At 42.0% G+C, this 27,500-nt stretch overlaps 1 protein-coding gene across 6 annotated transcripts in view; it reads left to right on the top strand.

Annotated features, from left to right (window-relative positions):
• The window catches only part of LOC143298722 (F-BAR and double SH3 domains protein 2-like), a 201,760-nt gene that overhangs the window by 169,941 nt on the left and 4,319 nt on the right, over positions 1-27,500 (top strand). For 3 of the 6 annotated variants that reach the window (XM_076611631.1, XM_076611632.1, XM_076611636.1), the window contains 10 exons: positions 521-667; positions 2,391-2,522; positions 4,658-4,709; positions 7,319-7,431; positions 9,413-9,556; positions 11,340-11,423; positions 12,701-13,112; positions 14,073-14,272; positions 15,118-15,235; positions 15,874-15,897. In XM_076611631.1, the coding sequence (XP_076467746.1) occupies positions 521-667; positions 2,391-2,522; positions 4,658-4,709; positions 7,319-7,431; positions 9,413-9,556; positions 11,340-11,423; positions 12,701-13,112; positions 14,073-14,272; positions 15,118-15,235; positions 15,874-15,897 (1,426 nt within the window). Of the gene's footprint in view, positions 1-520; positions 668-2,390; positions 2,523-4,657; positions 4,710-7,318; positions 7,432-9,412; positions 9,557-11,339; positions 11,424-12,700; positions 13,113-14,072; positions 14,273-15,117; positions 15,236-15,873; positions 15,898-22,160; positions 22,244-27,500 lie in introns of all 6 variants that reach the window. The other 3 variants (XM_076611634.1, XM_076611637.1, XM_076611635.1) reach the window with 2 other exon arrangements.

Raw genomic sequence — 27,500 nt, forward strand, 5'->3', positions numbered from 1 at the left:
GGGTAAAAACAGTTATACAGGTGAAAGCCCACTTGTTATGAGTGAACATGGGAGTTGCAGCCCACAAATGAAGAAGAAGAAGAATCTAAGTATTTGTATTTGTATTTCTTTTTATCACAACAGATTTCTCTGTGTGAAATTCGGGCTGCTCTCCCCAGGGAGAGCGTGTCGCTACACTACAGCGCCACCCATTTTTTTTGGTATTTTTTTCCTGCATGCAGTTTTATTTGTTTTTCCTATCAAAGTGGATTTTTCCACAGAATTTTGCCAGGAACAACCCTTTTGTTGCTGTGGGTTCTTTTACGTGCGCTAAGTGCATGCTGCACACGGGACCTCGGTTTATCGTCTCATCCGAATGACTAGCGTCCAGACCACCACTCAAGGTCTAGTGGAGGAGGAGAAAATATCGGCGGCTGGGCCGTGATTCGAACCAGCATGCTCAGATTCTCTCGCTTCATAGGCGGACACGTTACCTCTAGGCCATCACTCCTCTCCATGGTGTTTATGTGTGTGTGCTCAGTGCAACAAAGTGAGCGGAGACAACGGAGCCACCCCGGAGTTGGAGAAGGAGGCCAGAAAATGCGCCACCAAGATCGCCAAGGAAACCAAGCTGATCCGCGACTACTACCGCGCTCTGACGCAGCTCCAGTCCAGGTGTACTGACAGGGTGAGGGGGGGAAGTGTGTGTGTTGTGTGCCTGTGTGTGTGTGTGTGTTTGTGCTTGTGTGTGTATGTGTTGTGTGTGTTTGTGTGTATGTCCCAAGGAAACCAAGTTGATCTGTGACTACTACGCAGCTCTGACGCAGCTCCAGTCGTATGTGTGTTTGTTGTGTGTTGTTTGTCTGTGTGTGTGTGTGCCAAGGAAACCAAGCTGATCCGCGACTACTACCGCGCTCTGACGCAGCTCCTGTCCAGGTGTACTGACAGGGTGAGGGTGTGTGTGTTGTGTGTGTGTGTGTTTGTGTGTGTGTGCGAGTGTGTGTGTGTATGTGTGCCAAGGAAACCAAGCTGATCAGCGACTTCTACCACGCTCTGACACAGCTCCAGTCCAGGTGTACCGACAGGGTGAAGGGGGATGTGCGTGTGTGTGTGTGTGTGTGTGTGTATGTGTGTGTGCCAAGAAAACCAAGCTGATCAGTGACTACTACCGCACTCTGACACAGCTCCAATCCAGGTGTACCGACAGGGTGAGGGGGGATGTGCGTGTGTGTCTGTGTGTGTGTGTGTGTGTGTGTGTGTGTGTGCCAAGGAAACCAAGCTGATCAGCGACTTCTACCACACTGTGACACAGCTCCAGTCCGGCTGTCCTGACAGGGTGAGGGGGCATGTGTGTGTGTGTGTGTTTGCGTCTGTGTGTGTGTGCCAAAGAAACCAAGCTGATCCGCGACTACTACTGCGCTCTGACGCAGCTCCTGTCCAGGTGTACTGACAGGGTGAGGGGTATGTGTGTGTTGTGTACCTCTGTGTGTGTGTGTGTGTTTGTGTGTGTGTGTGCGCCAAGGAAACCAAGCTGATCAGCGATTTCTACCACACTCTGACACAGCTCCAGTCCAGCTGTCCCGACAGGGTGAGGGGGCATGTGTGTGTGTGTGTGTGTGTGTGTTTGCGTCTGTGTGTGTGTGTGCCAAAGAAACCAAGCTGATCCGCGACTACTACCACACTCTGACGCAGCTCCTGTCCAGGTGTACTGACAGGGTGAGGGGGATGTGTGTGTGTTGTGTGTCTGTGTGTGCTTGTGTGTGTGTGTGTGTGTGCCAAGGAAACCAAGCTGATCAGTGATTACTACCACACTGACACAGCTCCAGTCCAGGTGTACTGACAGGGTGAGGGGGATGTGTGTGTGTTGTGTATGTGTGTGTGTGTGTGTGTGTGTGTGCCAAGGAAACCAAGCTGATCCGCAACTACTACCACGCTCTGACACAGCTCCAGTCCAGGTGTTCTGACAGGGTGAGGGGGGATGTGTGTGTGTGTGTGTGTGTGTGTGTGCCTGCCAAGGAAACCAAGCTGATCCGTGACTGCAACTGCGCTCTGACGCAGCTCCAGACCAGGTGTACCGACAGGGTGAGCGGGATGTGTGTGTGTGTGTGGGCGGGAAGGGTGGAGGGGGCGGGGGGAGGGGGTATCTAAAGCACTCTGAAACAGCTCCAGTCCAGGTGTACTGACAGGGTGAGGGGGTAGGGGGGTATGTGTGTGTGGTGTGTGTCTGTGTGTGTGTGTATGTGTGCTTGTGTGTGTGAAGTGTACTTGGGTGAGTTTATGTGGCTTTGTGTGCGTGTGTGCTTGTGTGCGTGCCTGTGTGTGTGTAAGGGAGAGTTGATGACTGACACTGTATGAGAATGATTGTCAGATGTCAGACTTGATGACTGACACTGTATGAGAATGATTGACAGATGTCGGAGTCGAGCCAGGATGACAAGGACAAGGGTGATCCCAAGGCCAATGGTGGCGGCTCCACGTCGTCATCATCTGTGGATCCTGAGCAGAAAATGGATGACATCCGTCAGAACATCCGCAAGGCAGAGGTCAGTGCTGGTGTCACTGTTTTCCATGTACCATGATGACGGGCGCAATAGCCGAGTGGTTATAGAGTTGGACTTTCAGTCTGAGGGTCCCAGGTTGGAATCTTGGTAATGACGCCTGGTGGGTAAAGGGTGGAGATTTTTGCCAATCTCCCAGGTCAGCATATGTGCAGACCTGCTAGTGCCTGAACCTCCTTCATGTGTATACGCAAGCAGAAGATCAAATACGCATGTTAAAGATCCTGCAATCCAGGTCAGAGTTTGGTGGGTTATGGAAACAAGAACATACCCATCATGCACACCCCTGAAAACGGAGTATGGCTGCCTACATGGCGGGGTAAAAACAGTCATACATGTAAAAGCCCACTAGTGTACATGGGAGTGAACGTGGGAGTTGCAGCCCACGAACGAAGAAGAAGAATGGACCATGATTATGCTACAGTGGATATTTCACAGCTCAAACCAGCCAGAGTTCAGATGCCTAGGGAGCGCCTTTGCTGACGATGAGGAATAAGAGACTCGAGTCCAGAAGGTAAACTCTTGTCAGCTATCAACTGGCACCCCTCCTGAGGCACCCTAGCATTCCCATGGAAACCAGATCCAAACTGATCAGCATGGTTTTCATCCCCACCCTGATCTGTCAGTGCTAGACCTGGACTCTGAACAAAGCCCTGGAGTTGCAAACCCACAACTTGTGAGATGAGATGTCTCATCAAGCATCCGTCTGTTTGTTTATTCATTCAAAAAATGCCACTAGTCTTAAAAGATTCACAATGAAATATTCTCTGCAGTTATAGTGAACAGTTATTTTGACGAATGGCCCCGGTTTCACTCTGTAATATCTCTCTCTCTCCCTCTCCCTCCCCCATTTCATTACTCCTTAGGTGATGTTCACTTTCCAGTGTGTTATTATTGTTGCTACTATGTTAGTATTAGTATTATCATTAATATTTTTCATTGTTATTGTTGTCAGTGGTAGTTGTGGTAATAGTAGTTTGGTTGTTTTTTTTGTGTTTTTGTTGTTGTTTTTCTTGTTTTGTTTAGTTTTGTCTTGCACTTCAACCTTCTTTTCATTGTCAAATAATGTGTGTATTTTCGCCATTGCGTTTGTGTATTGCTTGTTACATATGAACGAGCACGATATAAGCTCATGCTTGCTGTTGCTCAAGTCTTCTTAGCTGAACGCTGTATTGCACCTTGTTTCTTGATATTAAAAATGTTTAAACCAAAAAAACCTATTTGTTTATTCATTCATTCAATCATTCATGCCTTTTGACCTCTTGAGATGATAATTGATTTTTTATTTATGTACATTCACGTGTTTATTGATTAATCAATTAAATAGTTCACTGATCCATTTATTCATTACCTTTTGATCTCTTGAGGTGGTGGTCGGTTTTATATTTATGTGTATCCACGTGTGCACTGTTTCATTCTTTTATTCATTCATCCAGTGCATGCTTTTTGATCTCTTGAGGTGGAATTTGATTTCACATTGATGTGTATTCACATGTGCGTCTATCTATCCATCCATCCATCCATCTGCTGTCCATGCGTCCGTCCGTGTGTCCATCCATCTGTCCATCCATCCATCACTTTCTTCCTTCCTTCCTTCATTCATTCCATCATTTATTTATGCTGTTATATATATATGCAAATTGGTGTTAAATTGTTCATGCAGAATAAAGTATAAGATCAGCACTCTATGTTATAAATGTATTTACAAATCTACCCCTTCCTAACATTGTGACTGCCTTCACCTCTACACTCCATCTCGCCCTCTACGATCGGCTTCGGATCCACTCTGTTTATGCATACCCAGATTCAAACACTCCACTGTTGGACGCCGTTCTTTCTCTGTCTCTGGACTATGCATTTGGAATGAACTTCCTCTTTCGCTTCATCAGGTCTCCGCTCTCAGCTCTTTCAAGTCTGGCCTTAAAACCCACCTCTTCCTCCCTCCCCTGCCTCTTTCTTGTCTTCAGTTTCTTCAGGTTTAGAGTTATGCATGTGTGAATGATTGGTGCGAAAGTGCTTAGCTTTGTCTCTGCACAAGATTCAGCGCTATATAAATACTATCATTATTATTATTATTAAAGCGGTAAGTGTCCACACTGTTTCCCTCTCTGTGTGCACAGACTGCCAAGATGAAGGCTGAGGCACGACTGGAAGCTCTGCGGGCTGCAGGCGGTGAGTTCTGCTCCTTGTTTTGTGGTGTGTTGTGGTGTCTTGTATTGTGTTGTGTTATATAGAGAGGAGCGGCCTTCCCAGCATCGAAAGCCTGCTGATCCAGTGCAAGCTATGCTGGACAGGACACGTAGTCCGCATGACAGACGTCAGGATTCCAAAGATGCTCTTGTATGGCTAGCTGAAGGAAGGCCACCGCAAACTTTGAAGACCCTGCAAGCGCTTCAAGGACACCTTGAAGACAACCTCAAAGCCTGTGACATAACCATCGTTTCCTGGGAAACTGATGTCTTTGACCGCTCTCGCTGGAGGATGCTGTGCTCTAGTGGCATAAACATGTTTGAAAAGAGAACGCTGGCCATTAAGGAGAAACGTGAGCGAAAGAAGCAGGGCTCAACTTCTGGAGATGTTTTCCCTTGCAACACCTGTGGGAAGTGCTGCGCATCCAGAATCGGCCTCTTCTCCCATATGAGGACACACACCGACAGATAAGCCTGCCTGCCTACTCATCCGTCGGACCGATGGGAGACTCCATCATATTGTGTTGTGCTGTTGTGTGTTGTGTTGTGTTGTGTTGCATTGCGTTGTGTTGCATTGCAGTGGATTGGATTGGATTAGATTGTGTCATGTTGTACTGTGTTGTGTTTTATTGTATTTTACTGTACTGTGTTGTATGGTATTGTATTGTACTGCATTGCAATGCATAGTATTATGGTATGGTATTGCATTGCATAGTATGGTAATGGTATTGCATTTCATTGCACTTTATTGTGTTGTATTGTATTGTTCTTTGTTTGTACTGTATTGTACTGAGTTGTGTTGTGTTCTTTTCTATTGAATTACATTTTTTGGTTGCCACAAATACCTGTGTGTGTAAAATTCAGACTGTTCTCCTGGAGGACAGCACATCATCACAGTGCAGCACCACCTTTTTTTTTTTTTTCCTTCCTCTTTTTTTGTTTGCACATGTATTTGTTTTTACATGAATTGCATCACTGCTGCTAACTACACTGAAGAAATCTGCTCAGTCACACCTCACTGCCAGTTTAAATCTCCGTACACAGACACTGTAAGCAGGAGCGACATGCTCATGAGACAAAACTGATGTGGAACAGAGATGGTCAGGGCATAAGAGTCATGGTATAAGGGGAATAACTCTTTTTTTTTAAACTAAGAGTAGGAAAATCTGCTCTAGAATTTGAGGAATCAAGTTAAGATGAGAAGTGAACAACAAAAAAGAAGGAAAAAGTGGGGGAGTGATGATGGGGGTGGTGTGTTTGTGTGTGTGTGTGTGTGTTGAAGAGAGGTTGTAGTACAATGAAATGTGAATGGAAAAAGTGGCCTGAGTATATATGCTCTGATTGTGTGTGTGTCTGTGTCTGTGTGTGCACATATGTGTGTGTGTGTGTGTGTGTGTGTGCACATATCTGTGTGTATGATGATTTCTCAATGCTTTATTTTGTATTCCCATTTATGAACATTAGATCACAAACAAGAAAAACAATTCCAACATCTATGAGTACTTACTTATTGGACTGTTTCCTAAGATGATGACAACAACAACAACAACAACAACAACAACAAAAAAAAAATATATATATATAATCATTAATGTTGGTGATTCAAAAGTGTTTTGAACAGAATGTTTTTGAAAGAACTGGGAGAAATTGCTTGTTTAACATCACAGATAAGAAAATGTCCTGGGATGATGTTTTGATCACAAATGCATGAAATATCTGTGGTATATTTCGTCTTATGTGTTTGTATACTTGTATGTGCATGCGTGTGCGGATTCTAACAACAGCAATATCCCATCTCAAAACACTCTCTGACGCATGGCAAAGTATGGCACATTTCAGTCTAAGTGGAGTGATGGCCTAGAGGTAATGCGTCCACCTAGGAAGTGAGAGAATCTGAGTGCTGGTTCGAATCACAGCTCAGCCATCGATATTTTCTCCTCCTCCACTAGACCTTGAGTGGTGGTCTGGACGCTAGTCATTTGGATGAGACGATAAACTGAGGTCCAGTGTGCAGCATGCACTTAATGCACATAAAAGAACCCACGGCAACAAAAGGGTTGTTCCTGGCAAAATTCTGAAGAAAAATCCACTTTGATAGGAAAAACAAATAAAAACTGGACATAGGAAAAAATACAAAAAAATGGGTGGTGCTGTAGTGTAGCGACATGCTGTCCCTGGGGAGAGCAGCCCGAATTTCACACCGAGAAATCTGTTGTGATAAAAAGAGAAATATAAATACAAATACAAATACAATGTGGAGCAGAATCGGTTAGAGGTTGGACTTCTGATCCACTCTTCACCAGTGATCAGAGTTCGAGGCCCTGTTTCAGCATGGTGACATGTCCTTGGGGAAAAGGCACTTTGATTATCCTCACACCACTCAGGTGTGAGTAGGTACCTGACTTTGGCTTGTGAAGGTCTAAACAGAGTAAGAAGAGGATTGGGCCCTGCCTTGCTATGAAGACGCAGTAGATGTAAATCCACTGCCCTGACGGCCAGCCGTAAAAGGCAATGGACCTTTCATTGTCTGTGGATTCTGACAAAAACAACAAAAATCCCATCTGATGCGTGGTGAACTCCGACACGTTTCAGTCAACGTGGAGGAATGGCTGAACCAGGCACAGATGGATTCTCTGACGGCCGACGAGAACGGAATGCAACGCACTCCCTCTCAGATGTCGCTCCGGACGGAGAGCTCTGGTGGAGTAAGTGGTGTTTTTTGCCCCACCCCTTTTTTTTAATACTTTTTTTTGTGTGTGTGTGTGTATGTATTAAACAAAACACAGCAACAACAATAGTGATAATAATTATTGTAGAGTCGCTGCTATTTCATACAATAGAATGACAGACTCAATGTTGAACTGCAGTTTGTTTAATGCCGTCTGTTCAGTAATGATAACAATGTATGTGTTCTTAAATTGCCTGGGTTTCCAATGATCAGTTTCATCATTATGTCTGTTTATACAAATAGACTGATGTATAAAACATTGCCCAGGTTACCAGTAATCAATTTCATTGTAATGTCTGTTTATAAAAACAGACTGATATATAAAACATTGCCCGAGTTACCAGAAATCAATTTCATCGTAATGTCTGTTTATACAAACAGACTGATATATAAAACATTGCCCGGGTTACCAGTAATCAGTTTCATCATCATGTCCGTTTATACTGTCAAATAGACTGATAAAACACATATAGAGATTACAATAATAATTATAGTGATAGTAATAGTAATAATAATAATAATGATGATGATGATGATCATAATAGTTATGATACCTACTACTACTGCTATGACTACACCTACTTCTATAATGATGATGATGATTATGATGATGGTAATAATAATAATAATAATAATAATAATGATGATGATGATGATACTAATAGTAGTAATAATAATAATGATAATAATAATAATAATAGCAATAGTAATAGTTAAAAGAGAACAAGCACACACACTTACTTGTTGAGAAAAACAATTAGAGAAGAGAAAGGACAATGAGAAACAAGTTTGAATGTAAAGACAGTAAACCGTCTTTGAAAAGCATTACAGGAATGGTAGTCTGCAGTGTTTGACATTACAAATACATTGCACACAATACATATATATATATATATACACCATACTTAGATATCTATGTCCATCAATACATACATATATCCATACCAATGGTTACATGCATTATATGCTTACATAAATATAGATATACAGACATACATTAACATGCATATATTGATGTACACTCATGCATACATACAGACATACACACAGGCATATATTATATATAGAAATTATATGTATATCCATCCATCCATACATACATGCAGGTAAGTGTTCTCAAAATCAGCACACAGATGGATCTTGAAATATACAAAGGTTCTTCTTCATATTTCCTTTCTTTCTGGGTCCTTCAGCCTCCTGTGTTTTTCTTTTCTATACTTGGGAACATTCTTAACTCTAAGCAAACATAGCGTGGCAAAGACTGCCTCATGCAACACAGCTCAGGTTGTTGGCCCTGTGCCCAACCCCCAGCCTGGAGGACCAGTGGATTGTGCTTTGTCTGGCCTTTGCCCTTTGACCTGTCCAGTTCGGGTGGCCCTACGAGGAGCGTATGCCACCCCCACGCCCCACGCCCCCCCCCCACACACACCCAGCCAGCATAGCTCTAGGGATCTGTGAGGCACACAACCCCCCCCCCTCCACCATGGCAAGGTGGCAATCCTTTGGGCACCAGCTTGCAGGTGGTCGAAGGTGGGGGTCAAGCCATTGATAAAGTGGATATGATGACTTCACTGTCCCCATGGCTGTGAAAGGCTATAGGATGTTTTAACACTTTCACCTCCAAGTTTCTGAGTTAAAAGCACTCCCCAGCACCAAATATTCCAGAAACGATGTTCTCAGCCACAGGCTTTGGTTCATGTCCAAACAACACAGTGGACTTGTTCACTTCAAACTGGGTCAGGGGGTAAAGGTTAGTCATTGTTCTATTGGCCGGAAACTGGCTGCAACTGTTGCAACATTGTTACAATGTGAAAAGTGGTCTTAGCAACATGACCCCTGAATGTCCACAAAAGTCGCATATGGTGGTGCGCTGTCTGGTCAGCTGAAGTTGCCTGTGGTGGTGAAAGAGTAAATCTTTAACATTTGTTTGCTTATGCATGTGCCTGTTTGTCTTACAGCACAGTGCTGATGACCAGGAACCGACATACACCCATTATGATGACGATGACGATGATTTCATCGATGACACGTTCACCAGTAGTGCGACCAGTCGCTTCGGTCGTCCCTTCCCCATTGCTTGCAAAGCTCTGTATGACTTTGAGGTGAGTTATTGGAGGTGTTGATGTGTGTGTGTGTGTGTGTGTGTGTGATCAATGTCTATACCATAAAAACTTTAAAGCTAATTTTGGAAGATGAAAGTGTGCTTCCTTCTACCCAATTATTACATCTTATCATTAATGCAGTTCATGTGTAGCAGTCATAAAGTACCTGCTGGGACTGGTATACATGACAGTATTCCGTGTTAACTGCTTACTTGTCATAACTGTGTTAATGATGTGACTGGAGGTGAATTTCTGTGGCTGTGTACCGAGCGGTTATTCAAGGGTACGGCACAAAAGACTTAACTAAATATGATTAATTGAAAGGATAGACAAGATCCCACGCACAGGCCAGGAACATATAGAGGCCAGTCACAAATGGGTTTTTCTATTGTTTTATTTACAATAGTTGTGTAGAGAAACTAAGAAGACATAAAGGAGAAGATGATGAGAAGACAAAAAGAGAAGAAGACAGTGCAGCTGTACGTAGCAAGGTGTCAGCCGTTGTGGGGGCACACACGACACAACACACACTGCTCGCGACACAGCAAGAGAGAGAGAGAGAGCTCTGGTCAGATGACTGACCAGGTATGAAAAATGACCACTCATCACTCACTGTGCCAATTTATGCAAGGTTAGTGGACCGCAAAGTCCGTCACGTGTGCTGCAAGCAGATTGTCACTAATCACGGAAAATCCAATGACAACTGTGTTTGTTTAAAGGTGTTCAGTGACAGATTTCTAAATGATTCCTGAACTGATTTACGTCGGATAAGTTGCAAAAGAAAGAGCTCAACACCTACTTTATAATGAGTATAAAATGAAGTGTTGGTTATTTAAGATGAATTTATAATCTTAATTTAAGTCACCTGAACAGGGTCAGTTTTAACGAGCTCGTCGCTGAAAATTACAAACTGCGTTAAATCAGTTTAACGTAGGCAAACATAAATGGAATAGATTTAAAGATGGAATTGCGATGATTCTGCCAGTATATAATACTTGTAGTTTACTGATCTGACAAAAGAGGTATTAATTAATTACGGTAGAACAGAAACAAAAGTTTGCTCTCAGCCAATGACGTACCGCGATGCGACACTGGCCGAGCAGGTGGTCTGGCGAGGACAAAATGATGTAAGCGGAGTGAAAACTGTCGTCTGCTAATACAGCTTGTGCGTGAGGCAAGCTAATACAGCTTGTGTGTGAGGTAAATATTGGAGCAAGCATAGCGCTTAGTCACATTTCATTTTATCATGGAATGCCCCAAATTTGCAGATCTTCGTAATGAGTTCATCCCAAAGAAATATTTAAATCTAGAAATCAGTTTTTGATTTATGCTATTTGTTGAAAAGCAGGGAGGAGAGAGTGTTTGGAAATGGGGAAATTCATCAACATGGGAAAGATTGGAAGATGAGATGATCGCTGTTTATCAGTTTTCATTACCACTTTCATTGTTTTAATTACTGTTTGCATTTCTATTTTTTTGGTGTATAATACGAGTGCTGTTACTTTACATCCTCCATACCCCAAAAGGGGTCAAAGGATTAAAATAGAATATTCTTGATTCTTTTGTGTGTGTGTGTGTGTGAGAGAGAGAAATTCATAAGAATGACCGTCATTTAATTTGTGTGCTTCATGTGTGTTGGTGTGGGGTGTTTTTTTTAACATCTCCAGGTGGGCCTTAACATGTATGACCATCTGTATACCCTGTCGTTTAGGCAGCCATGCTCCATGCTCGTGGAAATGTACGCTGGATATACCGTGAAGGTGATATTTTCGTTATCGTGCAGGCGAGTAACTACGATGAGCTGAGCATCAAGCAGAGAGAAGCGCTGACCCTGATCGCTGCAGGGGACGGGGAGGGATGGGTGAAGGTCAGTGTCTTGGGTCACCGTTTCACACACTTCTTGTTACCTGTTGTTCTTCTGGTGGACATTGCTCCTGTGTGTGTGTCATGAGTTCAGTCACAAAGTTGGTCACTAAGTGCAGAAGAGGGGAATGAATGAGAGGGTGAGGAGGAAGAGTTGTGTGTTGTGTTGTGTGGTATGGTGTGTTGTGGTGTGTTGGTGTGTGTGTGTTAGTGTGTGTTGGTGTGTGTGTGTTGGGTGTGTGGTGGGTGTGTGTCAGTGTGTGTTGGTGTGTGGTGTGGTGTGGTGTGGTGTGGTGTGGTGTTGTGTTGTGTTGTGTTGTGTTGTGTGTGTGAATAACAAGAAGAAAGAACATATCGCCAAAAAACTATTACCCCCCCCCACACACACACACACATACCTCCTCCCCCCAAAAAAAATCACAAAAAAACAGCAACAAATAAATCAACAGACCACCCTCACTTATATAATTTTTACATGTGTGTGTGTGTGTGTGTGTGTGTGTGTGTGTGTGTTCTAACTACAGGCATTGTTTGTTTCTTGTTGCAGTGTCTGTGTGTTTGTGGATGGTTAGTGCCAAAGTGAAGAAATTTTTTACACACCCTATATATAAATCAGGTTTCAGTTTCTCAAGGAGACATCACTTGTTTTCAGACAAAATTCATATACACCACACCAGAACTGCTAAGCAGATGTCTGACCAGCAGCATAACCCAAAAGACTTAGGCCTTGAGTGCATACGTATATCATTGTGTACATACCAGAAATAATTTCTTCTACAGAATTTTGCCAGACTTACGTTGCCATGGGTTCTTTTTCAGTGCGCAAAGTGTGCACTGCACACAGGAGCTCTGCTTATTGACTCATCCAAATGACTAGACGCTCGATTTCTTTTTCCAGTCGCACTTGGGGAGAAAGGGCAAGGCTGGGATCCAAACCCACACCCTCACGGACACTGCTTGGGTAGATAAGCATATTAAACCATTCTGTCACCTTCCTCCCAGATTGATTGATTCATTCATTGATTGATTGATTCATTCATTGATTCATTGATTGATTCATTCATTCATTCATTTATGCATTCATTCAACGTTCGGTGAATGATGAGCCTACAGATGCACAATTAATTTCCAAATGGATGAAAAAAGAAAGTATTGTGGTGTATTGTACTGTATTGTGTTGTGTTGTATTGTACTGGTATGGTATTGTATTGCTTTCCATTGTATTTTACTGTACTCTACTGTACAGTATTACATTGTATCATATTGTATCATTCCCCCCAGGCCAAGAACTCTTTGGGTCAGTCAGGCTACATTCCAGAGAACTACGTGGACCTCAGTGAAGCAGACAACACCAACACCAACACCACCATGTCCATGTCTGCCTCAGCCTCCGACGTAGAGACAATCCAAGCCTCGGGCACCGACAGGGACATCACCCCCACCTCCCCCACCACCCCCATGTCCCCCCCTGCTATGGCCGCAGCCCCCCTGCAGTCGACGTCATCGATGCCTCAGTCGCCCTCTACCACCACCACGGCGCCTTCCACTTCAGAGCTGCAGTCTCCTCCCGGAGGTGAGGTGCCGCCGGACACCACGTCGTCGTATTCCTCGGGGGACCTTGAAGTGCAGCAGGCCACGGATGACATGATCGACGAGAACGTCTTCCCCCCTCCTCCGCCTCTGTCCTCTGTGGGTGAGTGAGACGTTTTTCTAGCTTTATATGGATTATTTATTATTATTATTATTATTATTATTTTTATCTTTGACTGAGCGAGATGATGGTGAGCTGCTCTGGGTTTTTTTTATGTTGATTAACCCCTTCAATACCCCAGGATGGAAATTTCTGTTCCCTTTCGTTATGTGCAAAAACGTGTTCCAGGATGGAAATGATGGAAATTTCTGTCTGCGTTATTGTTGGAATTTTACTTCGTAAAATCATTGAATTCATGTTAAATTGTCATAAATGGGTACGTTGTTCATTTTCAGTGTTGAACAGGCAAAAAGTTACTAACAGTAATGAACACTTCAAAAGTATTAACCCCTTGACTGCTGAACCCTGGTGAAATGATATCGGTGAGGCATGAACGTGAAGTGGAGTCACTACTTTTGTGTCTGTATCGATGATGTCAGGGATACTGCTGAACGCAAGTAATGCCATCCCAAAGGAGAAAAAAGTGCAAGTGATAAATGGTAACAGATTGCCCAGACTCCTAAGCTCAGTGAGGGTCCAGGCCTTCACAGATGAACACACTCCTCAGCAGCCGTCAAAGGGTTAACTCATTCTACCCCACAGCTACATGCCTGCTGCAGCTCCCCTGGACCAGCACTGCATGACACCACTACAGAAAAAAACCAGGGTGGTTTAAATGCAAAAATTGATGGAGAATTGTTGATTTAATTAGTCAAACAAAGCTTCGTTTTCATCCATAAACAGTTCAGTTTAGAATGCGAACTGTCCCAAGCAAGAATAAACAGTGTTAGTATGAGAATACTCATACCTGGTCCACAGGGGAAGTAATCATGGAGTAGAACAAGTTAATGGACAAAAAAAATAAGATAAATTAAAAAATCAAATTCCATAACAAACATGCAGGTTTGATTCATTATGCTCTGAAACAAAACAAACCAAAGTAAACCTCAAAACCCCTCACAGGCATAACCTGGGCGAGGGCGCTGTACGACTACGAGGCACAGACCCAGGAAGAGTTGTCCTTCATGGAGGGGGCGCTGATCAAGATCATCGGCAAGGACAGCGGAGTGGACGACGGGTACTGGGAAGGGGAGCTTAACGGTCGCTGTGGCGTCTTCCCCTCTCTGGTGGTGGAGGAGCTGATGGATTCCAATGACGATCAGGTGATTTTTTCTTTCTTTCTTTTTTTTTTTCTCCTGTTGCTTCAGAAGTTTGGACATATTGTGTTCAGGTAGGCAATCTCTTATCCAAATGACTCCGTATTTAAAGCACTTAGAGCACTTGTACATGCAGAAGATCAAATTGTTAAAGATCCTGTAATTCATGTCAGCGTTTGGTGGGTTATGGAAACAAGAACATACCCAGCATGCACACCCCTGAAAATGGAGTATAGCTGCCTGCATTATATATACTACACCACATCTGCTAGGCAGGCGCCTGACAGCAGCATAGTCAGGTCAGGTCAGGTCTTGAGTGCATGCTTATTATTTGTGTACCTATCAGATTGGATTTCTTTTTTTCCCACAGAATTTTACTAGAGGACAACACTCTCGTTGCCATGGGCTCTTTTTCAGTACGCCAAGAGAGTGCTGCACATGGGACCTTGGTTTATTGTCTCATCTGAATGACTAGACGCTCAGTTTGATTTTCCAGTCAAACTTGGGAGAAAGGGCGAGTGCGGGATTTGAACCCACACCCTCACGGACTCTCTATAGTGGCATCTGAGTGTCTTAACCATTCTGCCACCTTCCCCAACATAAGTGGGAAAAGTACGTAGAAGTTGTAGTAGTAGTAGTAGTAGTAAAATGCTTAAATATCCCTCACTGAGAGACCTACTCACACACACTCTCTCACTCACACACACACACACACACACACACTCACACTCACACACACTCACGCACTCACACACACACACACACACACACACACACACACACACACACTCACGCACGCACGCACTCACGCACGCGCGCGCGCGTCAAACTCTGCTTCTGTCACTGGCCAGGACGTTCTGATGCCTCTCTCCAACAATGACTACGGAGCTCCGCCCCCTGTGACCGTCACCATGCCAACGCCTGATGATGAGCCCCCACCCCCACCCCCCATCTGCCAGAATGGGGGAGGTAAGTAAATAACGCTTTGTTCAACTTGTTTAAAAAGAAAAAAAAAAGGGGGGGAATATACCCTGCCCCCTTCCCCCACCAGCTTTTGTTCATGGACAGACTTGCTGTATATTGCTTGCTCAGGGTTTTTTTTTGGGGGGGGGAGGGGTGGGGGAGGGGGCAAGAGAAGGGAGATCATTGATTTTAGATTATGCTTGTGTGTGTATAAGATGGAGTTGTTGTGATTGGAATTAGAGACAAAAAGTAAACAAAAGAAAAACAAAACAAAACAGACTGATCAGTACCTAACCTAAGGCACACACACACACACACACACACACACACACACACACACACATATATATATATATATATATATATAATATGCACACACATACAGTTTTTGTCCTAAAATTCCTCTAAGAATGTTCCCTCACTTCCATGGACAGAAAGAGTTAATAAGTGTAAAAAAAACAAAACAACCCAGAGCTTTTTTTTTTAAACAAAAATGAGTGAATGTTGTTTCCAGAGTTTAGCATGTACAGGAACAGATTTGAATCCATCTCCCCTGTTACAGATGACTGACATAAACTCCTTTGTTCAGCTTCTATGTTCTTTCTGCCAACTCTTATAGTAAATAATGTATATTTTGGTTTCAGACTGGGCTTATTATGGTTCTCCATGTAAGTGAAAGTGTGGAAATCTAACTCACACAATGATGCAATATAATACATTAATCTGCACATAAGTTAGATGAAGACAAGTGTGTAAGTGAAAGCGTGGATATCTAACTCACACAGTAATGCGTTATAATGTATTAACATGTCCATGATTGAGAAGAAAACAGGTGTGTAAGTAAAAGTGTGTATCTAACTCATACAATAATGCATTATTCGACATTAACATGTACGTGAGCTAGGAAGAAAACAAATGAGCAGAGATTTGAATGTTTGACTAAATATCTAAAACTGACTGATTTAGCATAGTTTCAGGAGTTCATTCACGTTTGACTTAATATCTAAAACTGACTGATTCAGTATAGTTTCTTGAATTAATCACTGCAGTGTGTTCACTGACAAGAGTGACCAAGAATATAGCTGGCTTCAGATTTCCTTAGTGCACACTATATAACCCTGGTCCTGTTGAACAGAGGTGCACAGAGAGAGAGAGAGAGAGGGAGGGGGTGGTTGTCGCATGAGTGTTGTGTGTTGTGGATCCCCAGACAATGTGACAATTTTTTAATGTATATTTTTGTTTATGTGTTTGTTGTTGTTGTGTTTCTCCCCCCCCCCCAACCTCCCCACCCAACCCCCCCACCCCACCCCCGCCTGTCTCTCTCACACACACAATAGGTTGTAAATGAGTGTGTACACAAAAACACGATTTATTTCCACTGGCCGATTTTTGTTTGTTTGCGTTTTTTGTTGTTGTTTTGTTTTCTTGGGTAGGTTGGGAGGGGGTTGGGTGTGGGGGATCATATGTCATTCGTGTTATCAGCTTTAGCATGGATAAGTTAGTTTAGCTGTGCTATATGTATAAAGTGTGCAGATTAAAAGAACACAAACACACACACACACGCATGCATGCACACCATACATACACTCTCTCTCTCTCTCTCTCTCTCTCTCTCTCTCTCTCTCTCAAGCATTGATGATTGATAACTGATTAATTAAGTTGTGCTTATTGATGTCCAAACAGCAAAATGATATACAGGATTTGTCCATTTTCCTGCATAAAGCATTTTGAATTTAGAGAAATTGCAACCTCGTAATATGTTTTGCTAATGTATCTGTGTTTCATACGATTTTGGTTTTCTCATGCTTATTCCAACAAATGCAATGCAACAGATGTTTGTTTGCCCCTTCATAGGGGCTATGTCCCAATGAATAAATCATCCGTATCCATATCCATATCTCTGTAGCATTAAATTACAGCAAGTCGTTCTCATCATTGCAAACATTTTCTGTATAGCTTGGTTCTGATTTTTATTTTGATTGGAGATTGTTGTGTTGTGTTGTTGTGTGGGATAGGCTGTTAGCGATGGCTGCTGGGCATGTACAGAGAAAAAATGCTTTGTTTTTATTTTGTTTTAGTTTGGTTTATTTTATTTTATTTTCTGAACAACACATGGTGTTGTGGTGAAGAATGTCCAGCTTTTTGTGGATAGCGGGCTCTGGCACAGTCCTGTGTGTGTGTGTGTGTGTGTGTGTGTGTACGAGCGTGCATGTGTGCACACAGTGTGCATGTACGTCAGGTTTCAGTTTGAAGATCATGATTTGTTTGACTAAAATAGCTCTGGAATGAGAGGATTATTGGAAAGCATGATAGGTATAATATGATTGAATCATTCTAAATATGAAAGGTGCGTATGTGAGAGAGAGAGAGAGAGAGCATGTGTGTAGAAATGTGAAATTGTGTGTGTGAGATAGGTAGTGTGTGCATGTTTTTGTGTGGTATTTGAATGAAGTGTTTATCTTTAGGAAACAGACAAGATTTATACCTAAAAAAAAAAAAGGAGTAAAATTGTAGAAGAAAAAAAAAAAGCTCAGAAATTCCGAAAATTTGCATGAAAATTAGTTTACACACACAGACGCATGCACAGAAATGAAAACCCATTCCATAATGTGCAAACCCTAACTGACAGACAAGCCAAGCCACACTGCCGAAAAGAAAAAAGAAAAAAAAGAAAAAAATGCATGGCTGAATGACGTCATCTGTTGCTCTGTGCACCCCATCAGCAGCAAAGGTGTTTTGGAATATCTGTAAGTGCCCCCCTCCCTTCCTCCCTCTCTCCCTCCTTCCCTCTGCTGCACCTCTCTCTCTCTCTCTCTCTCTCTCTCACTCACTCACTCACACCCTCTGTCATCCGTATCTCTCACACCTTGATGTGCTTTCGTCTCACTCACCTGTTGTATTGACCGAGTTTTTTTGTGTGTGTTTGGCACACGTTATGCTGTAGACTTTATTTAAAAGAAAATTGTGCTGATGTTTTTTTCCACTAATTGTTGTACAGATTATGCTTTGCACATCTTTTTCTTTTTTCCTTTTTTTTTCTTTTTTTTTTTTGTTTGTTTGTCTTTCTCCCTTGTTATCTCATTGTGATCACAAGGAGGAACCATGACAGGATCAGTTGGACGGTGGACTTCCGCTGGTCCAGCGCTCACCAGTGATCAGGGTTCGATTCCCTGTTTCGGCATGGTGTTGTGCGTCCTTTGCAAAGGCATTTTTCTCTGATTTTTTTTTTTGTGTCACTCCACCCAGGTGTGAATGGGTACCACCTGACTATGGTGGTTTGGGCGGAGGTTAAAACGGTGGAAGGAGAGGATTTGGCCCTGCCAAGCCCTGGACCCAGTGGAAGTGAAAAGGCTGAAAGGCTTTGTGATATTTAATGTTTTTGATATTTAATGTTTTTTCAACCTGTCATCAGAACCAGGTCAGTGGCGTTGGCTCCACACTGCTTGTTAAAGCCCTGCCCCGCCCACCACCCTCCCCCCTCACCCCCCCCTGCCCCTCCCTCTCCCCACAGAATCCCACCCAGTTTCATTTGTCATTGTACCAATGCCAGAAGTACACAGGAAGTTACCAGCGTTAGCTCGCCAGAGGGCCACACACAAGAGGAGACCCAGCACTGCTGCTGAGAAATTTCTGTGGTGTTCAGCAGTTCCTGTTCAGATCCAGTGTTTGCAAGACACCAACTACTGAGCCCCCCCCCCCCCACCCCCACCCCTCCTCCTTTCGTAATAACAGAAATTGCTTTGTCACTGAGTGAGTGTCTGTGTTGTGGAGACATCCACTTGTTCACTCCAACAACAACCCCCTATAAATCTTCCAACATCAATGACTTTTGATAGGAACTTGACACAAGCATGGAAGCGAAGAGGAAAATGGGACAGATCACCATGAGAGCAGGACATGAAAGGCCACAGAATTTGGAACATTTAAAAAGAAAATTATTATTCTCCTGTATCTATGAGTAGTAAGACAGACACTTGGAAGGTCCGTTCAGGTTGGGGACAACAAGACAGGCCTCAGAGATACAACCACCTGCAGTGTTGGTCAGGAATTTTTTTTAGCAACACTCCCAAAGATGCATCCATGAAGTAGATGATTCTTGACCGTGTGGTCTCAACCTTCCTATTTGAGCCCACAGCACATGTCATCTCTGGGTAGGAGCAGGAAAAGCCCATCTCTTTTGGGGTTTGAACCTGTAACCTCCCTGTTGTCAGTCCGCTACGCTAACCACTTTGCCCCGATGGCCGGTTTGCTTTTTTGCACTGTTTGTTTTAACCATGCACTTTGCTTTAACCCTTTCACTGCCAAACTCGCATTTATGCAGCAGCTAGGTCGAGGACTCATGTCGCTGAAGGGTGACCAGATCATTGGTCTGTTATCCATGAACCTACTGCTCTTTATGTTTGGTGGTAGTACAGGCTGTATTTTCTACACATCACAGGGGGAATCCCCAGCTATTCTTAGACACTGTATTTTCTGTGTTTATAGCACAAGGGAATTTTGCACTCTAAATTGACTGGCGGTGAAAAGGTTAAGGTCATTTTTTTTCTTTCTTTTTTTCGGATGGATTTAACACACTGTACTCTAGATAGAAAAAGTAGAAGTTCAGATATTTTTCACACGCTTGTGCAATTATGATTCCTGTATTTTATTTATTTATTTTTTTTACTTTTCAATATTTCTGTATATTTGCTGTGTACTGCTCACCATTTTTCAGGCGTTCCTTACTCTGAGTTCTTGGTCACTATCTTCAGTTGTTTTTATCTTGTGTACACTTTTGCTCTTTTGATTGTTAGTTCTGGTTTTCTGTTGTTTGCACCTGAAATATCTGTACTGATCAAATGCTTTTCAGTCATTCTCATGTTTGTAATGTTGTAGACTGTTTGCCGTTAGTGATGTTTTTAACCCCTTAGCTGCTCAGTCTTGGTGACATGAGATGAGTGTGGCATGACTGTTTAGTGCAGTTTCTACTTTTTGTGATGGTTTGAGTGGAGTTACTCGTTTTGCTGAACAAAAGTTATGCAATCCCAAGAGAAAGAAATGATAATAAAATAGAATGAAATAAGGAGTGATGAATGATATCCTGACCTGTGAGCTCAGTTTTATCATCCTTCACTGTTGACCTAGATTAAAACAAGAATGTCTGAAGTAATGCCTTATGCAAGTGTGATCAAAATCTGTTGAAACACTTTCACGAACCAGAAGTAAACGGATGAAATGTTCTTCATTAATCAGACTAAAAGCAGACCACAAGTGACTATTCACCCAAACAGAACTCACTCTGGGGGGTATTGGGGACAGGCTGGATCCAAGAGGGCAGAGATCAACAGAGCAGACCAACTAGCAGTGATGCCACACGTGAAGAGAGTTAATAATAATAATAATGGATACTTATATTGCTCACTGTCCAGAAATCTGCTCTAGGTGCTTTACAAAAACGCTTTGTTAACATAAAACATTACATCTGTGTTACATACACACACCAAAATATGACTACACACACACACACACACACATTCATATACGTGCATGTAGTTATGTACACATACATATGTATACACACATAGTCAAGCACAGCTAACGCAAAGGAAGTGGACCTGCCACAATTGAACTTACTGCTGAGGGAAAAGGTGAGTTTTGAGACGAGATTTAAAAGATGCGAGGGAATCAGAATGACGGAGGTTATCAGGGAGCTTGTTCCATTGATGATATCAGGGTCTTGACATCAACTGTGGTGGAAGATGCAAACATGGTCATGGCAGCAACAGTGAAACCTCCCATCAGTGCTCAACTCCTTGTTTATCTGTTTGATGCACACCTTATAACATACAGTGCCTTATGTATGTTTTTTTTTTTTTTTTTTTCCTATTCGGAGGATGTGCCTTTCAGCTTGGAAGTGCCTTATCTTCAGATAAATAAGGTGCATGTTAACATTTTGAATCACAGCTTTCTTCATGAATTACACAAGCTTTAACAGATTAGATAAAAGACAAGACTGAAGTGGGTGAACTGTAGAAATGCTTTTTGAGAAATATTTCAGGCTGTGTGCACTTCAAAATACTTTGTTATACTTAATTCATCTACTCTGTCATTCTCAGTCTGTCTGTCTCACTCTCTCTGTGTCTGTTCTTCAGCTTCTGTTTCTGTCTGTCTCATTCTCTCTTGTCTATAATCTCTTCCAGAATCTTTCCAGTGTTGAAGTTCTTTTATTTTTGATTTTATTGCATTATGTCATAGATTAGGAGTGTATTTTTTAAGTCTCTTCTGCATTTGAATATGATTCAGGTTCATTTTATAATGGTAAGTGATTCTAAAATAGCTGATTGCAAACCTTCATGTACAAAATATATTGATCCATGCCCATGTTTTCAATTTTTTTCTTTGGAAAGATGCATCAGATTGAAGGACAAAAAAATATATCACAACAGAGTGATGGGGGTGTGGGCTATTGAGAAAAACAAAACAACAACATAAAACAACAACAGCTACATTGGACTGGTAATGCATTGGGTGGAGGGATCATCAAGTCATACTACCAGGAAAAAGGAGAAATAACTACACTGCAGACTGGCATTAGACCTCAGCAATTGATGATTCAAACTGCTGGGAATCATATGAAACACCCGGGATGTGGCCTGTATCTTGTACTCAAATCTGTCCCCTGTTCTTGTACTTGGGTAGTGAGGAATTGAACAGTCAAATAACACATGGTGTACCGAGATAAAGCTGGGGCAACTACAGGTAACATTCTTTTTTGAATATTTTGTATTCCAAGCATTTAGTCATAACTTAAAAGATAATATCTACATTTCATTGTCGTCAAAATGTTACAGAGCGACTTTTAAAGAATTTAGATGGAAAAGAATTCTCTCCTGTTGTCATGATAACGTGTCGTTTTTACACACAATTGCACACTTGTGTGTGTCCTTTGCAGCACAGCTCAGAAGACCATGTTTTACGAGGCGTGTTGTGTACATCGTGTATGTCAATCCCTACTCCCGTCAATCCACTGTTTAGGTATCGGGGATTGAGCTGCATGATCGATTCAGCAAAAAAAAAAAAAGTTTCACTTCATTTTTTGTTTTGATTTTTTTGGGTTAGCAATTCTAATACTGCCTTTAGCGGTGGAATGTCACATGAGTGAAACATTATCGGTCTCCTGAATGCAGAGAATCATGACCTTTAGCTGCAAGTTCAAGGACGTACAGTGCCCAGGCCTTTAATTCACTGACGCAGCTTCCTTTTTTTTTTTTCATCTTTTTTTTTTTTTTTTTTTTCAAGCTTACAGCTTTGATCCCTGTAGTCTTGTTTTACAGTTTTTTTCTTTTTCTGTTGCTGGCTTGTGATGTGGTGTGAGTTGGGATGAAGTGACTGAAAGCAGCTGTGGTTTTTAGGAGCTGCAGAGTGGTGTTGCCATGACAGTGGCTGCTGCCTTCAGTTTCGGTTTCTTGTCCTTCATGATGAAAATGCATGCATGTGCACACGTGTGTGTGTGTGTGTGTGTGTGTGTGTGTGCAGACATCCAGTAACGCTTGATCACACTCACACAGGCATGTGCAAATTCATACATGTATACAATTGCTCATACACACACCCCCTTATACACTTACTCGCACGTGCACACACACACGCGCACACACCCACCCACCCACACACACACACACACAATAACAGAAACACATACACACAGACACACACACACACACACGCACGTACACATACACACACACACACACCCCTCTTGTTCCCTGTCCACATCTAATGTCCACTCCCACACCCTCCCCAAATCATGGATCCGGCAAGTATCATTTAAAAGGAATGAACATCCCTTTTTAGACCATGAAAACTGAACTCAGTGGTATGAACACGTCCCAAGATCTCAGCAGGACATTCCAAGACTATCCTGCAAAGCATAGTGCAAGGAAGGAGAAGAAGAAGAAGCAGACAGAAAAAAAAAGAGATGGGAGGACAATGTCCCAGACTGGACAGGCCTGAGGCTGAGCGATACACTGAGAGAGATGACGAACAGGTTTCAGTTTCAGTAGCTCAAGGAGGCATCACTGCGTTCGGACAAAACCATATACGCTACACCACATCTGCCAAGCAGATGCCTGACCAGCAGCGTAACCCAACGTGCTTAGTCAGGCCTTGAGATAAAAAAAAAAAAAAGGTGAATAAATTATAGATAAGCTTACATAAATAGATAAATAAATAAATAATAATTATGATATAAAAAAGGTAGTAGTAATGAAACTAATAATAAAATAATAATAATAATAATAAATAAATAAATAAGACAACAATGATGATAAATAAGCAAATAAATGTAAAACATGAAGACACACATTCACACATACACCCACACATGCATAACAGATATGCACCAAACACGCAGTTTCACAGATATGAAAGCACAGTCAAATATATATAAACGTACATGAGCTCCAACACACACACACACACACACACACACACACACACACACACTATTACCCTGCACCTCCTCTACCCCCCTTCTCCACACACTCATTTCTAGTCTATGTATCGCAGCTTCCACGGCACACACACACACACACACACTCACACACACATGAACGCTTACTTGTACAAGCACACACACACATGCCCATATCTCCCACCCCCAACCCCACACACATATATACAAAGATATATATATATATAATATATACGTTCCAATATCCTGTTGCTCCCACAGTGTAGGCATGCATACACTCACATACCATGTGAGAGAGAGGACAAACAGGGAGAAACAGGGAGTCCTGGTGCCAGTTACATTGCTTGGTTCTAACTGTTTGACAGTTACACATGACTAAATGCCTACGTTGACCGAACTACGGCATTGGTCAGTTCCATACTACACACAGTTAGTAGCGGGTTACGACCATACTGGGCTCTTCCGTCCGAGCAATGGAACTGGCTCATGGTTGGCAGGTCATCAGTGGTGCCCCTCCTGTTGGAGATGATGGCATAGATGATGAAGAAGATGATCATGAAGCTTCCTGATACCGTACATAAAATCAGTCAGCACTCATCTCTCTCTCTCTCTCTCTCTCTCTCTGTCTCTCTGTCTCTCTCTCTCTCTCCTCAGTGCCAGTGCAGCCCTTTTTGCTGGTTTCTTGTTGAGACGAGTCGAGTCGACACAATGCATCTTTTTGCATGATGTCCATACTAGCTGAATGGTTATGTTTCTTTTCATAACTGTTCCTTTTCTTCAGCATTAATGTGGCAGCATTGTTTTTTTCTGCCCGCTGTTGTGTTTGTAATAAACTGACCTGCACTGCATGGTTTGCAAGGAACATTCACTTGCAGACAGAAAAAAACAATTAAAAAAAAAAAAAAAAAAATGGTGCTGTACTGTGGCAATGAACTCTCCCTTGGGAAAGCTGCCCAAATTTTTCACAGAGAAATTGGCTGTGACTGAATAGTAATACAATACAAGACAATATAATACAATACAGAGAAATGCAATGTGATGAGATACAATACATTATAATGCAGTATAGTAAGATGCCACACAGTGCAACTCAACAAACACAACTCAATGCAACACAACGCAATACAATACAATCCAAAGTAATGCAGTACAGTGTAATACAGTGCAATGCAATACCATACAACACTATACAAAACAATACTATACAATGCAACAGTATATGAATGCAGCAGTTTGGGCATTCTTATACACAGAGTTACTGTTCCAGTGTTATGATGTATCCTTCCTCCGCTTTTGATGCAGTTTTCCTCTCCCGTTTTTAAAAACAACAACATTTATCCAGCCATGCTGGTATATCATATGTGAAATGATGCCCTTGAAGGAAGCCTGAGCATCTTAACCATCATGCAACAGCCGCCCTCCCCACTCCTCCACCCCCACCCTTCTACCAGCCTCACATTACCCAACATTCTGCCTTCTTGAGCAGAACAAGTTTCCAGGAATGATGAAACGATGTTTGACATGATGAGGGGCAGTGAGAGCCACGTGTAAATGTGCTTTTCCATTTTGAGAAAGAAACAAAAATCAGCAAAGTACTGTTTTGTGATCGTAGACAGGCAATACATTTTGTAAAGCTCCAGAGGCAGTTCCTGAGATTGTGCAAATCCTGGGAGAAATTAGGTGGAAGGGGTGGTTGGGGGGAAGGGGGGGTGAGACTTGTTTAATCAAGTAATCCGCATGTGTGGGGTGGGTGGGGGGTGGGTGGGTGCGGGTGTGTGCTGATTATATGGTTGCGGTTTTCTGCAATTTATCTCTAGTCTTATCTTATCTGTCTATTATAATCAATGTGCAGTATAGTAGGCTATGTTTATAATTATATTCAAATAATGTTTCTTAATTCTTTCTGTTTTTACATTAAGAATACTAGTTATTACCTGCAGTGTGTGGATATATGTATGAAACAGTATATGTTATATTTTTTACATTTATATCTTCGTAATATTCGTAAAAGCTGTTGTTGACTTTTACAGTTATGGTCCCCATGTTGTTTACTTGTCTATGTTGTGATAATGCATCTGACCAGATTTCTCCAGTTGGAGATAATAAAGTTATTCTTATCTTATCTTATGTCATGGACAATGGCTGCAGTTGGTGACAAAAAGAGATAGTGCGAATCTTGGGAGAAATCAGGGGAGGGGGTGAGGTGAGACTCAGATGTGATGTCATAGACAACAGCTGTGGTCAGTGACAAAATAGGGAGAAAAACAAGAGAGGCAAGGCCTTCAAGACTCACTTGTGATAAATTAAGCCCCCTAGCATTAATTACAGAGTAATTTCCCTTCTTTACTATCTGCACCAAAAACGTTTGCAAAATAAATAAAAATTCCATGCTTAGCAAAAGAAGTTCCTGTTTGAACAAAAAATGATAACACTGACTCCTCTTGTTGTTGTGTCAGAATAAGAGGTCAAAGTGCCAAGTTTAGAGAATACAAAAAATATAAATATAACAGTAAATGCAGTTTGCATATAATTAGGCTTCTTTTTTATTTATTTATTTTTTTTTGTGTGTGCCCATCCCAGAGGTGCAATATTGTTTTAAACAAGATGACTGGAAAGAACTGAATTTTTCCTATTTTTATGCCAAATTTGGTGTCAACTGACAAAGTATTTGCAGAGAAAATGTCAATGTTAAAGTTTACCAGGGACACACAGACACACGGACACACACACACACACACACACACACACACAACCGAACACCGGGTTAAAACATAGACTCACTTTGTTTACACAAGTGAGTCAAAAAACTACCACCACCTTCTAGATTTCATCTGTTCTGATGATGAAAGGCTCATTTCCCCTCTGTTCCGTGTTGATCTGACAAAAACATCTTGTGCCAAACGTTATGTGTTACAATTGAATCATGCATTACATCTGAGCAACAGTGATGTCTGAGCTGTTTTGATGATAGCTTGAGATCTTTGCTCAGTTCAAAGGCGTGACTCAATTGTTCCTCTAGTTTTTTTTCTGTCAATCTATACGATGAGCCTTCCGCATACCTACACTTCCAAATGAATCATGCATTACAACTGGGCAGTAATGTCTAAGCTGTTTTGATAACAGCTTACAGATCATTGCTTAGTTCGAAGGGATGACACAATAATTGTTCCTGCACTTTTTTTTAGGTTTAGCTACATGAAGAGCCTTCCTCATACCTACACCCTCCACGCCATGCCACCTCCCCTCTCCTTCAACCTGTCCCCACCCCCCATTCCCATCCATCACAAGAACACACATCAACACATGTACACCCACTCATCTGCTTTGCTGATTCACACCCCTGGTACTACAAACTAAACTAAAAAGTTCCTTATGTGGAAACTATGTCTAAGTTTTGTTGTTTTTGTTTTCAAGTTAAATATTTTATTTAATAGTTTGATAACATTTTTTTTAATGTACAACCCTGAAACAGGAGATATACTAACTGCATAGACAGACAATGCTAACCAGTGCTTTATGTGATAATGATATCAATAATGATGATGATAAAATAATATGATAATGATAAGTAATAATAACAGTAAAATGATGATAATGCTGCTGTTGCTGCTGCTGATAATGATAATGATGATGATGATGATAATAATAATAGTAATAATAATATTGATAACATAAGAGTGATCAAAATGATGATGATAATAACAATGATAAACAGAAAAAAGGATGATATGATGATGATAATGATAACAAGAACACCACCATGTTAATATAATATGATGACAATGACACTGCAAGCATAATGTAAATCGTGGTCATTTT

The sequence above is a fragment of the Babylonia areolata genome, chromosome 24 (assembly GCF_041734735.1).
Source record: "Babylonia areolata isolate BAREFJ2019XMU chromosome 24, ASM4173473v1, whole genome shotgun sequence".
NCBI lineage: Eukaryota > Metazoa > Mollusca > Gastropoda > Neogastropoda > Buccinidae > Babylonia > Babylonia areolata.